This window comes from Botrytis fragariae (genome assembly GCF_013461495.1).
Source record: "Botrytis fragariae strain BVB16 chromosome Unknown tig00000225, whole genome shotgun sequence".
NCBI lineage: Eukaryota > Fungi > Ascomycota > Leotiomycetes > Helotiales > Sclerotiniaceae > Botrytis > Botrytis fragariae.
This window is the reverse complement of record NW_023501002.1, coordinates 663,177-675,725: the sequence shown is the minus strand read 5'-3', so window position 1 is coordinate 675,725 and position 12,549 is coordinate 663,177. Positions and strand designations below refer to the sequence as shown.

The following is a 12,549-nucleotide window of genomic DNA, read 5'->3' as shown; positions in this document are numbered from 1 at the left end:
TACATCACGACTCGAACGATTTCTCCCTTACTCATTTACTCCTCTTCACTTCACTTCGCCATTTACGAGTTTAACATCATCTTGGGAGTTTTGGGATTTTTCATTACAGGTCCCGGTATACAAAAAAGTCCACTTTCGGAGTTCTAGAAGGGAAGATCTCGGTTGCGAATTCTATTTTAAGCGCGGCGTTCAAAAAGGATAAATGGGATTGGGTTAGGTTGGGTTTTGCTTCATAAAGACGATTGTCTTTTGTTGTCTTTGAATGAAAAAGTCATGACATTCAAAGAAGTTTTTCATCCTCAACGCTGATGTGGGTTATTGTTACGATACAGATACCCCCTTTTTTTTCTTTTTTTCCTTTTCAGTGCTTTTTTTCTTCTTTGAAAGAGGAGATAAAAATAGATAGATAGATGGGTGGGTGGGTTTATAGATGAAGCTGAATAGGGGAGGGATGTAGATAGAATGAGCGAGTCAGTGAGTGTGAGACCTGGAGGAAGAGAATATTAGACTTTACTTTATATTATGTTATTCTATGAGTGAGAGAGTGAGAGAGTGACTGTGATTGATGGATGCATGCATGAATAATAAAATACATGTCAGATGTTGTAATAATGTATGTAAATCTCTAGTTTTCCTTTCTTCTATCTCCTTTCTCCTCTCTTCTTGTTTGAAATACCTAGGTAGGTACTTGGTTGGTTTTTTAGTTGGTTATCTTTCAGTGAGTGAGTGAGTGAGTGAGTGAGTGAGTATATAGGGTTTATACCTAGGTAGGTAGGTAGGTAGGTAGGTACTTGTTTGGTGGATAGGTTGGTTCGCTGCCTGGCTAGTTATTTATTGGGTGACTTTATTGGGTTTGGGCGTTTGGATGTGACTGTGGATGGGGATGGGGATGGGGATGGGGATGGGGATGGGGATATATATGAGTATAGAAGTTGTTCTTGGAGATGTAGAGGGAGAAAGGGAGAGAAAGGGAGAGAGAGATTCTAAGCGAGTGCTTGGTTGGTTCGTTGAGGGGTTTGGTTGAGGGGTTGGTTGGTGTGTGAGTGATAAAAAGAGGGATGGATGGGGTTTTAGGATGAGGGGAGGGAGAGGGAGAGGGAGAGGGAGAGGGAGAGGGAAAGTGATGGGATGGGATGGGATGGGATGAGATGATAAGGAAATAGGGGGATAGATATTCCTTTTCGAAAGAGGGAGGAATAATTCGTAGGATTTGAGAAGGGATTTCCATTCAATCCGACTATATAATTGCAATATCGCAAATGATATCGATACCGATATCATCGATGTTAAAATCCCATGCCTACCTGGCATACCTGCTGACATTGAGGAACCAATCATACTGATGTGATTGAAAATTTGAAAATTGAAACGTAATTACGACTTGGAATTTAAAAGGCGGGGGAGGAGGGGATCTTTTTGTAATATAATTTTAGGGCCTATATATGTGTATATATGTTGAGATTATGATACTCTACCGGGGCATAATGGGAAGCTTAGGGTAGACTTTGAGGACTTTTAGAGGTTATAGAATTACATATATAACTATGTTATAGAACCTTAAGGGCATTTAATCTATAGGGTAAGAACTCTTGCTATGGTCAGAGTTCCCACTAATCTACAGTTAGACTAACCGCCCCTCCTTCTTGACATCACGTGAATCACTATCTTCGACATATATAGCTTTGTTGGTCGGTATAATCTTGTCTATCAATATGATTCAAAGCTTTTTTAAATTCTTCATTTTAGTATTCTTAGGATGAGTATTAAAATTTGTTATAACCTTTTTATTTAGTTAACATAGTATTTAGGAATATAAGTAATTACTATATTATTAGTCTAAAATGTAATTAGATAAGAAACAAAACATTTGAGTTACTCTTATGATGAATTTGTCGATATAGGAAAAATCTAGACGTAATCTATAGTTTATCTATGGATTATTTGTAGATAATAGATATTATTTATAAATTGATGAATAATCTATAAGTAAATGGATTATTTGTAGATTGTCTGTATCTGTTTTGTAAATCATTCATTTGGATTTCCAATTATCCGTTCTGTGTATGGATAATCTGTGGATTATCCACGAGACTCATAATCGGCTCCCCTCCGTTGCACAGCCTAATCACCCCGAGGGGTAAATTGGGAGAAGCGAAAAGAAAGCCCTTTCCCCGTCCCTTCATTTACCTCGACATTTATCACCTACCATCTATACGCCATATAGAACCTTGTAGTTGCAAGATCATTCTGAGGGGTAAATTTGGAGAAGCGTGAGAGAGCCCTTTACAATATTTACATCACATTTATATCTTAACTATACCTAATCTAAGTCTAATCGACCTCACTATTTATCTCATCATTTCTTCATCACATACCTTGCTATCTATTACGCCATCCATCTCATCCCCTTTTCTACCTTATCTGATTTACTACCTATTTAACATATTTAACATAGAGAATCTTGCACTGCGAGATCATCCTGAAGAATAAATTAGGAGAAGCGAAAAGAAAGCCCTTTACAATATCTACTTCGCATTTACTTCATCCACTACATCTATTAATAAATTTTCCCCTATCTATCCACTATCTACTTTACCATCTGTCTCACCATTCATTATACCATCTCCTTAGTATATATCACCGTACATTCGTAAAATTACTCCCATTGAGGAGTAAATTGGGAGAAGCGAAAGAAAGCCCAATCCAATGTGGGATAGGATTTTGCAGTTTAGTAGTCTTGGAATGATAATTTATCTACTGACGCTGTTTTGTGACTTCTGATCCGTGCTCTGCTAATTGTCTGATTTATTGATCTCTCTGATCTCTCTTAATATAGCTGCCTTCCCCTCACTCGTTCCTTCCATGCTTCTCCACATCACTTCGCTCGCCCATTACACTTCGACTCTGTTGCTTTGTCGACCTGGTTACTTACCTACCTACCTCTAAGAAGTATACATAAGATTAGATTGGGATAAACCAATTAATCAGTCAAGAACAAATGGTATATCACAAGTTAAGAATGTAATATTTGTGATGAAATATTTCGTAAGATGTATTAGGATTTGTGTGATGCGATGAATGAGTTTGAAATGACAGAGATTGATTTTTTACTGGGTGTGAGAGAATTTCAGCTATTGTGCTCCCAGGGTAATGAGCAGTGAGTACTATCTCGAAATATTAAGTTAGTTATCGGATTAGTTATCGGACTGATTCGAGTAAATAGAGATATGTCGGGGAGCAAGAAAGCACGATACAGTCCGTATCAAGTTATATGATCATCTTGATATCATATGATAATATCACATTATATCACATGGCAGTATAAGTATGCATAACGATATAGATATGGCGTTCAGGATTACATAGTCTTAACGAACTTGGTTGTTATGAGTATGTGTGTTCATATATACCCATTTATCAAAACTCAATTAGATTCAGTTAACATGATTTCCTTTCTTGTAGTTGTTCTCTTGAATGTATGAATAGTTTCCAACCCCAAACTCACCGCCGCAAGTAAAAGCTCCATATATTCCACCCCAAGCTCCTGGATATTCGCATGATGTTACATTTGCGGCAATCTTGGACTTATTTGTTCGTTGCTCACCGTGCTCTGAGCTTTCTACAGTAAGCTAATCGAAGCCATTGAAACTAATCTTGTCGATCACCTCTCGACGAAACGCCATTGGAAAATGATTACTTGATACTGAATCGCGGAGAGATCCAGACAGACATGTCTGAACAGCCTCTAAGTACGATTGCCCCATATAATGGGCCAGTCTTCTCTTTGCAACTTCGAGGAAAACATTCTGCATACCCCTCGGACTCATAGTCAAGCCATGTTTTACCCTTGAAGAAGCTTCTCGGTGAAGAGTGATGGCCGTCTGCGAAATTCCTACTTCCAATAATACAACTCCGAGCGCGTAGATATCATGTATTTTCGAGAAGCGTATCGATGGAGTTCCTTGTCGATCAGGATGTCGATATACATTGTGGTCGAAGGTATCGTCAAACGTATACTGCGTCTCCGCTGCTTCAGGGCGAGAGAATTGAAAGTCAACTAGAAAGGGCTTATCATACAATGGTAACTCGCTCGACTGCGTGTTGGCATCGGAGAAAAATACAATCGATCTACTGCGAAAGCTCTTGTGAACCCACCCGTCAATATGCAGTGCTCCAAGCGCTTTCGATATCCCTTGAGCTACCTTAAAACGCTCATTCAAAGTAAGTCGAGAGGACGTGGAAGAAGAATCAATAATATCATAGAGTGACTGTGGCTGCTTCCGTACTACGCCTCTCGGATAGTCGAACAAAAAAGCATAGCGATTTTGCTCTTCTTCGAGCATGTAGCCTTTAAAGGGGAGTGTGTTAAGATCAGAATTTTCTGAGCAAGAAAGCAGATTTGCAAGTTGTTCAACGCGACTAGCAGTCTCTCTGTCAGGTCCATGATATTCTTCCAGGGCTTGGTACGTCTTATATTCTAACAAGACGGATTCATCCTGCTCCCTGTTGCCATTTTTCTGATTCGAGGTTAATTGAGCCATGACGAGAGAGTCAGCAATTTCGGGTCCATCTACTGCTGCATCACGCAATAACAGTCGCTCTTTCGGGACGGTTTTCAGTCCTTCAAGATGTTGTCGGACCCTCACGTGAGAGATTATTCCAAGGAAGGCAGCATCATCATCAAGCTCAAGCTCTGTGAGCTTTGTCGAGTCAGTTGGCTGGATACTAAATGCCAAAACAAGCGGTACTAGCTCTTTTAGTTTTGCGTTCCATTTTTGATATTGTCGGAGAAGTTGTTCCAGTTTCTTTTTCTCGAAAAGAGCCCATTTCCAGGCGTCGATACTACCGAACTTCAAAGCAAGCCACTTCAACGCTGGCTTTCCTTGTATGGTGAGATCAAAACCTTGACGTTCTTGCGAGGGAGGGTCGAGCTCAAGATCGAACTCAATTATCTTAGATCTGGCTGGTGCAGGGTTCAAATAGGGCGAATAGGTCCGATACTCTTTGTCTTGCTCCGTGGCAATCTTCGCGTAATCGCCGCAAAGAATCCTCAAGCGGTCGAAGACATTCAGAATGGTAGCCAGCCATTCCTGTTCATTATTAGCGGAAAGCCCCACGATAAAACCTGTCCTAAGATGTTGAACGTTTACTAACTTTATCAAAATTCTTGTCGTCGTTGATCTTGAGATGCCGGAAGAATAGTATGCCTAAGCTTCGGAGATAGAACACTTCCATGCGAAATTCTTCCTCAATCTCAATCTTCTCACGATCGGCATTTTTTGCGGAAGCGACAGTCCGACAGATGAATTTTGATAACAAGTAAAGCTCTTTAAATGTAGAGAACACAGCTAATCCCAGCCCGGCAGGGTCCATACTCAAATCTTGAGATGCGAATTTCGAGGTTGACATCTGCACACCATGCGGACCTGAGGCTTAAGTAGGACTTTGCAGGCATTGCGCGACAAGGATTACGGTTATTATAACACATATCCCACCCACTGCCCGAAGTAGAAGCTGATTCTGAATATTCCCAGCATGCTACATGCAAGTCGCTATTTTGGTGTAGCCGCCGCAACACATAAGCAAGGCTGGGGGAACACAAGTAAACTCTTTGAAGCTGGATTGCTTCATCTCAAGTCGAAAGTGATTCCGATACTTATTTATTCCTACAATAGGATTGAAATCCAATGGAATTCAGCAATGCCAAATTTTCAGTCAATCAGTCAGGAAAACCAAGCCATGCGGTCTATTCCTCGCTCGATCGCCTGTTCAGTCAGTCTATAGCCTTGAACAGCAATCGTCCTCAAAATCCTTTTGACTCTAGCTTCACGCATGTGGATGAATTTGCTTCAACAACTGATCCTTTGCAAGTTTTGAGCAATCTGATGATTACACTAAAGGACCATGGTATACCAGGGCCTCGGCTTTTGCGACTCCGCCGAGAATTTGCTACGGTGCTTGGTCAAGGTGCTCAGTTTGATGTATTTGGCGTGGCCGATGAAATCGTAGAGCATATCGAAAATTCAGATATCGTGGAGCTCAACTCCATGGTGACCGATTATCTAAACATAGCCATCAAGCAATCTCGGGCTGCGACGTCTCAACATAATAACCCTTTCATGGTACATCGTCAGATACTCCCTGTACGAGAAGAGATAAGCTTCGTCTCCCAGATTGTATCCGCCCATCGCGAAATCGATACTTTGTGTCGCCCCTCTTTCCGCAATCATAAAAATATTGTGAAACTCTTAGGCTGGGGCCTTTGTCTCGATGCCCTAGAAGAGTCTGAGGAAGTGAGTCCCCGTATCCCTCTACTCATTCTAGAGCGTGCGCGATTTGATCTTCGAGAGTTTCTGGACAAGCCTCTGCTATATCACCCTGAGATTTCATATGATGACTGTCGTAAGATCTGCCTGGATGTCGGTCACGGATTGGGCGCTCTTCACTCTGAGTTTATAGTACATGGGGACTTGAAACCCGAAAATATTCTTCTCTTTGAAGATCGAGGTGGGTGGGTTGCGAAGCTTTGCGATTTTGGAATGTCTTCAATGGATCATGAAGCAAAATCCGAGGTAGTCTATCACGGCACTACAGGATGGCGGGCCCCAGAAGTACTTACGCAAGACACATATCCATTGACATCGGGGGCAATGAAACTTTGTGATATATTTGCCTATGGACTCGTAGTATGGAGCATCTTTAGAAGAGGTGGAAAACCCCCACTCACCTGGGACCAGGAAGAAGAAGGGAACGCTTATAAACTTGCCACAGAACAAATCACGAAATTTCCTACGATTCCTAAGAAAGAGCATAGACGCATAATTCTCACCGTACAAGGTGCATTACATAGGAACCCCGAAGATAGAAAATTACAGCCTTGGAATTATATGGATCTCACCCAATATCGGCATGTGGGCAAAAGGTCTAAATTTCTAAATCTCACTCAAAGACGCTTAGTAGAACTTGATCGGTGGCTGAAACACGCACTTTTGGTACAAAGTCTGCGGAATTGTTTAGTATTATCAAATTCTTCATGGTCACATATCTATCATCGTGCATATTCTCAGGCTAATGGCCTTTTTTGGCGTGCGCTACCACTGGAAAAACGTCGAAAGACCAAGAGGCAGAATAGTTACAAGCAAACTGCCAAAATTTATCCGGAACTCGTACCAAGCCCCGAGCAGTTCAATAGCCCACGGCCAGTCACAACCCATGGACAGCACGTGTGTTCTGATTACAAAAACTTTTATGCTCACTTCCTGAGCGCAGTGCAAAGCAAAGATAATCATTTAGTATACGCTCTTGCACGTTTGAGAAGCGGGATTAGGCTATGCTGCTGGCAAGCCATTCAGCCTTCGTTGTCGAATATTTTATCACAATGTATGTTGGATTGCTATCCTCTCGAGACATTGGCCTGGCTCTCTCAAGGCGAGATAGGTATACACGAGATTAAAACTGGCGGTGACCAATTATGGAATCCAATTTGTACCGTTTCTCAATCTTTAAGTTATAATAGCTTGAGGTCCAAGGAACAGCGAATCTATAACCTAGAGGAAAGATTCGATCGCCTCCAACTATTACTCGAATTTGGAGGGAGGATTGAAGAGAAGGCCACGGATAGTGGTAAGCGGAGGTTTCTTGCATTCTTGAGAACATTACAACAATTTAGAAAGCGAGGATGGTACAACTATCGACTTCCAGAAATCTGTTTGACGTTTGCAGAAATTGCTAAAAAGTCAACAACTACCGCTCAAACACGATTCTACTTAACAGGGGAAATTTCTGCCACTATGGATCAGGTCGACGATTTGGAAACTACTGCGTTACATGATTGCGTGAGGGAAAGCCAATATCTAGCCGCCGAAGCTTTATTGGGAACGGGGTTCTGCGTTGATGCTTTGGACTCACGGAACAGAACAGCCATGCAGCTTGCACTTGATCTTTCCTCTCGTGAAGTGCGACACGAGAATGGGGAGAGATTTCGAATCGTCACCCTACTTCAACGAAACAGCATGAATTCTCTTCAACTTGCATCTTGGTTCAGCAACGAATCTTCATCCGATCTACCATTAGGATGGGAGAGGCGCGTTGGTGCTGTCTTTGATGATGGCTCCAAGTTTAGGATCTATTACGATTCCTTCACAAGATCTACAACGTTTATACGTCCATCGTTTAGTCTATACACAGATAAGAGACTTGCTCTGGGACTAAAGAAATATATAGGAAATGAGAAAACTTACTATTTAGATCTGATGCGCTTCATCACGCCCGTGGAACGACAGACAAATAACTTGATACAGGCAGAGTTATTTATTACAAAAAAGTGGCTAGTCGATGAGTGGTGGAGACCTTGGCCTGAAGATGGCATCCACGTCAAATAGAAATAACACTTGTTTCTCGCCTGCATTAGGTCGAATATAGGAAATTGTCATGAATATGTAGGGAAGGACGTTGCAGATAGAGGGAGCAAACACGGTGAGATTCGACTCTTTTTCTTCCTCAACTAAAATTGATGGTTAGTACTGGAGTAGATTGAATACGGCATTGGCAACAGAAAGAAGCAATCATAACTCATGAGGGCTGAAATGGATATTTTGGGTTTTTTTTTGAAATCTATCAAATAGGCGTTAGGTGAGTTCTTTCTAGCTCTCCAACTCTACCACTCTGTCCTGCTTATTTAATATCCTATGACTCTCAACTAATAACCACAAATCCACAGATTCGCACTGGATAGTAAGTCGAGAAAAAATAAAAGATCCTCCCAAATAGATCTAATCTGACGGGAAACATCTACATGGCAATGTCATTCTACGGGCACAGATTGGCGGCTGGCTGTAATCTTCCTTAATTCAATACGCAATATGTATACATAATAGCAAAGGACATAGCATATATATTTACTCGGGACAAATCGATTTGTTATTTTACATAGTTCACTCTGCTCAGGCATCGGGCTGGCTTTTTGAGTAGATTTTGGGATACACAGTCATAATAATCGATTGTACAGAGATACTTTGAGACATATTACGGTAGATCATTCTAGAAATAAGATTCAGTGCACATACAGCACATACATGTGTGATTCCAAACTCGTTTCATTATAGTTACTCCCAATGAAACTCCCCATTGATGCTATAAGCGAGCCACCTACCTGTTACGCCATTCCCATATATCTTCCTCTAAATTTCCGATTCCCACCAGCAATATTTTGCACAACCTTAAGAAATTATACCTCTAACATGCAATTCCACCGCCCCCTCCACCCACCACTGCTCAACATATTCCCCTTCCCCAAAATCATCTCCTCCAAATTCAACCTCGCACTCCAAACCATCATATCCGTAAACCCCTTCTCTCTCACCTGCGTCTCATCTCCCCCATTAATATCACTATTCTTACTCACCACCCGAGCCGGCCTATGATGTTGAAAAAGCTGCGGCTCCACCGAAAAACATTTCATATCCAAATATCCATCTCGACATAAAAACGCCAGCGCGTTATCAATAGCCAGATTATCTCCTCCTTTAATAGTTAGTGCCATTAAAATCTTCTGAGCCCCGCGATGCGAAACCGCGTATCCGAAACTGCAGATTGGAGCGCCGGCTTTATGCACGATGCGAGTGTGTTCGGGGTGGTCGGTGAGAGTAGTGAGTCAGGCTTGATGCGCTTTGGGGGCGACGGTTGGGTCGTTGGGGATCATGTAGAGGGGGGTGTTGGGTTCGGGGAGGACATCGCCGCAGTGTCCGGGCCAGAGAACATCCCAGTCGTTGCCGTATGGAGAGCGTTTGGGATGGGAATGAGATATGTGGGAGAGTGTGTGGACTCCTTTGGCGTATTCGGGGAGTTGGGTGAGAAGTCGGATGTCCCAATCTACATCATCTTCCATGATGATTGTGAAACGCGTTTTGGCTAGGAATTCGGTATTGTGAGCGCAAGAGAAGACGACTTGGGGAGGTAAAGGAGGGAAGACCCCCGCCCCCCTCTTTTCATTTGCTCTCCTCCCTCCTCCTTTTGCACTGTCATTCTTGAAATCCCAAGATGGGGATCTGTCCATCAATCCAAGATCTCAGCTTCCATGTATTCTCTTCTGCGCCCCACCTACTCTTTCATATCAATCTCTCGGCATTTCTTAACATCCCCAATCTCCCATCGACATTTCACTACCTCCTACCATGGAACCACCTCAGGAACACCGCAAAATGACATGAGTGCCGTTAAAAGAGTACCCCGCCGAGTAAGTGAATGCAGGCGTGAAAGCGAAAGGAACCCCCTCTGTCTCAACACGGGTTCGCTTATTCTCTTCTCAGCCCATCTTAGCACCGGCAAGAATGAGAAGGGCAAATGTTCCTCGAGCTGGGTCTAGTTTTCAATAGGCGCGCACGAACAAGCCCTTTTACTTACTCGTCAGCCACTCATTCTCACTCCATGATTCCCGTGAAACCCCTTTGGAGTATCGATACTCTTTCCGTTCAGCACCAAGCCCAATGTATCATAATCCTTCAAATCCCCACCAAATATCAAACAAGAACTGCCCATCTCAATTTCGACAACCGACAATTCATCTCTCACTTCTCTTGCTCTCCCTTCTCCTTCCCAGCCTTCAATCGCTCTCCACATCTCCTCTCATATTTCTCCACCACCGCCCTAAAATCCTCCATCAAATCATCTTGTTCCAAGATCCGCTCCGATAACTTCCTCGCTTCTTCAAATCTTCTATAAAAATACAATTCTTCGATTGCGTAGAGGAACTGGGCCGTTTGTGGTTTACTGCGTGGGTTTAGAGGGAGAGGGGGGAGTGTTTTGTGGATCTATCTGGATTGTTAGTTATTGTCCTATTTTCAATCTTGCATTCGGTGTATGTGTATCAAGGAAAAGGAGGTAAGAGGGAAATGTGCGAATGGAGGGGGAGGGAAGCATTAGACGGAGAAAGGTGAAAGAAAGCGCAAACATACCTCGCCAGATTCGCTTCTAGCTTTCCACTCGCGTCGTACGGCTTGAAAATTCTCTTCGGATTGGAAATCTCGAGGGACTTTTTCGGTGGTGTCGAGGGTAGATTCATCGGATGAGTCGTATTCAATTGCGAAGAGGGGATTTTCTTCGGTTGAGTCTGACATTTTGGGATGGAGGAATCAGGGATGAGACGAGATGGGTATTGTGTTGGCAAGCTCGCAATGTGTGAAATGAGGAGGTATAGCTTTGCTGTGTTGTACTCGAAATAGTGAAGTAACGCGTTATGTGTGAAGGGAGCTCGATGATAATATAGTATGAAGGAGGCCAAAGGTATGTAAGGCTAAGCAAAATAAAAATAATATTTCCTTATCGATAAGAAATTCTACTTGTCTTGATTGTCATCAGCAACCAGAAAACGGAGCGGGGCATATGAGGGGTTCAACTTGTGGAAGTAGCATCGATCGTCGTCATATCACATCACATTAGATGAGAATAATTGTTTCACCACATCTTGATAGCCGTAGTAATTCCATGGGACATTCCATAATTAGTCATATCTTCTAGTCTTGGTGCTCAGTCTACTTTTGTTGTTCTTCGACTTTCATTCACTTGTCATCTTATCTCGAGAGTTGTTTTGACTTGTGTTTGAATTGTTGAGTTTATATTATCCCGAGAGTTTGAAATACCTACACCCTTTGAAATGGAAGATCAAGTAACGAGATTGACGGAGAAGGTTTGGGGTATATAATTACCCTTCTGTGTTCATATTGGGATGATATGGGAGCTAATGATTCCGTTTAGAAAGTTTCCAACATACAGCTCCTAACAGTAGATATCTCGTCGCAGTTTCTGGGATTCCCGGTTCAGGTATTTACATCTCCACATTGCCCTCTTCCCCCAATATTCCTATTCCTCAATCTCCTAACGAAAACCGTCCTTAGGCAAAACCACCCTCGCAGCAACTGTTACCAAACGTCTCAATGCTCTCCAAGATGCCCACTCAAACAAGACTTCCCTCCCTCCAATCGCTGGGTTTATCCCCATGGACGGCTACCATCTAACCCGCGCCCAACTATCAGCCATGCCCGACCCAGCACATGCACACGCACGTCGAGGCGCAGAGTTTACATTCGACGGCCCCGCGTTCCTCTCTCTTATCCAACGTCTTCGCGAACCACTAACTCCATCTACCATCACAATCCACGCTCCATCATTCGATCATGCGCTCAAGGACCCCAAGGCTAATGACATACCAATTGAACCCACGACCCGGATATTAGTTTTTGAGGGCAATTATTTATCGTTGAATAAGGAACCGTGGAGGAGCGCTGCGAAATTGATGGATCAGCTTTGGTTTGTGGATGTGGATTTTGAGGTTGCGAAGAAGAGGTTGATTCCGAGACATGTAAAGGCGGGCATTGCGGAGAATGAGGAGGATGCGGAGAAGAGAGTCGTGGAGAATGATTTGGTTAATGGAGAGGAGATTGTCAAGGGGAGGATGGAGGTTGATGAGATTATTGTTAGTACGAATGATGTTGCTTGGAAGTAGATAGTTGGTGATGTGAAATAGTAAAGAATAAGTGAAACTCAGTCCGTAAA

At 42.7% G+C, this 12,549-nt stretch overlaps 3 protein-coding genes across 3 annotated transcripts; 1 reads left to right on the top strand and 2 right to left on the bottom strand.

The window, feature by feature from the left end:
- Nucleotides 1-9,652: 9,652 nt before the first annotated feature.
- Nucleotides 9,653-9,886, bottom strand: Bfra_011272 (putative glycosyltransferase family 25 protein; the record flags this gene model as incomplete). The annotated part of the gene is made up of 1 exon (XM_037341600.1): nucleotides 9,653-9,886. One exon carries the CDS (start codon nucleotides 9,884-9,886, stop codon nucleotides 9,653-9,655), a length of 234 nt encoding a protein of 77 aa, XP_037188412.1.
- A 679-nt stretch (nucleotides 9,887-10,565) lies between these two features.
- Bfra_011271 (uncharacterized protein) lies at nucleotides 10,566-11,114 on the bottom strand (the record flags this gene model as incomplete). Its single annotated transcript, XM_037341599.1, has 2 exons — nucleotides 10,566-10,808; nucleotides 10,953-11,114. The coding sequence occupies 2 exons, from the start codon at nucleotides 11,112-11,114 to the stop codon at nucleotides 10,566-10,568; spliced, it is 405 nt and encodes a 134-aa protein (XP_037188411.1).
- Nucleotides 11,115-11,650: 536 nt separating this feature from the next.
- On the top strand, nucleotides 11,651-12,499 carry Bfra_011270 (putative kinase-related protein; the record flags this gene model as incomplete). The annotated part of the gene is made up of 3 exons (XM_037341598.1): nucleotides 11,651-11,690; nucleotides 11,752-11,817; nucleotides 11,892-12,499. The coding sequence occupies 3 exons, from the start codon at nucleotides 11,651-11,653 to the stop codon at nucleotides 12,497-12,499; spliced, it is 714 nt and encodes a 237-aa protein (XP_037188410.1).
- Nucleotides 12,500-12,549: the final 50 nt, after the last annotated feature.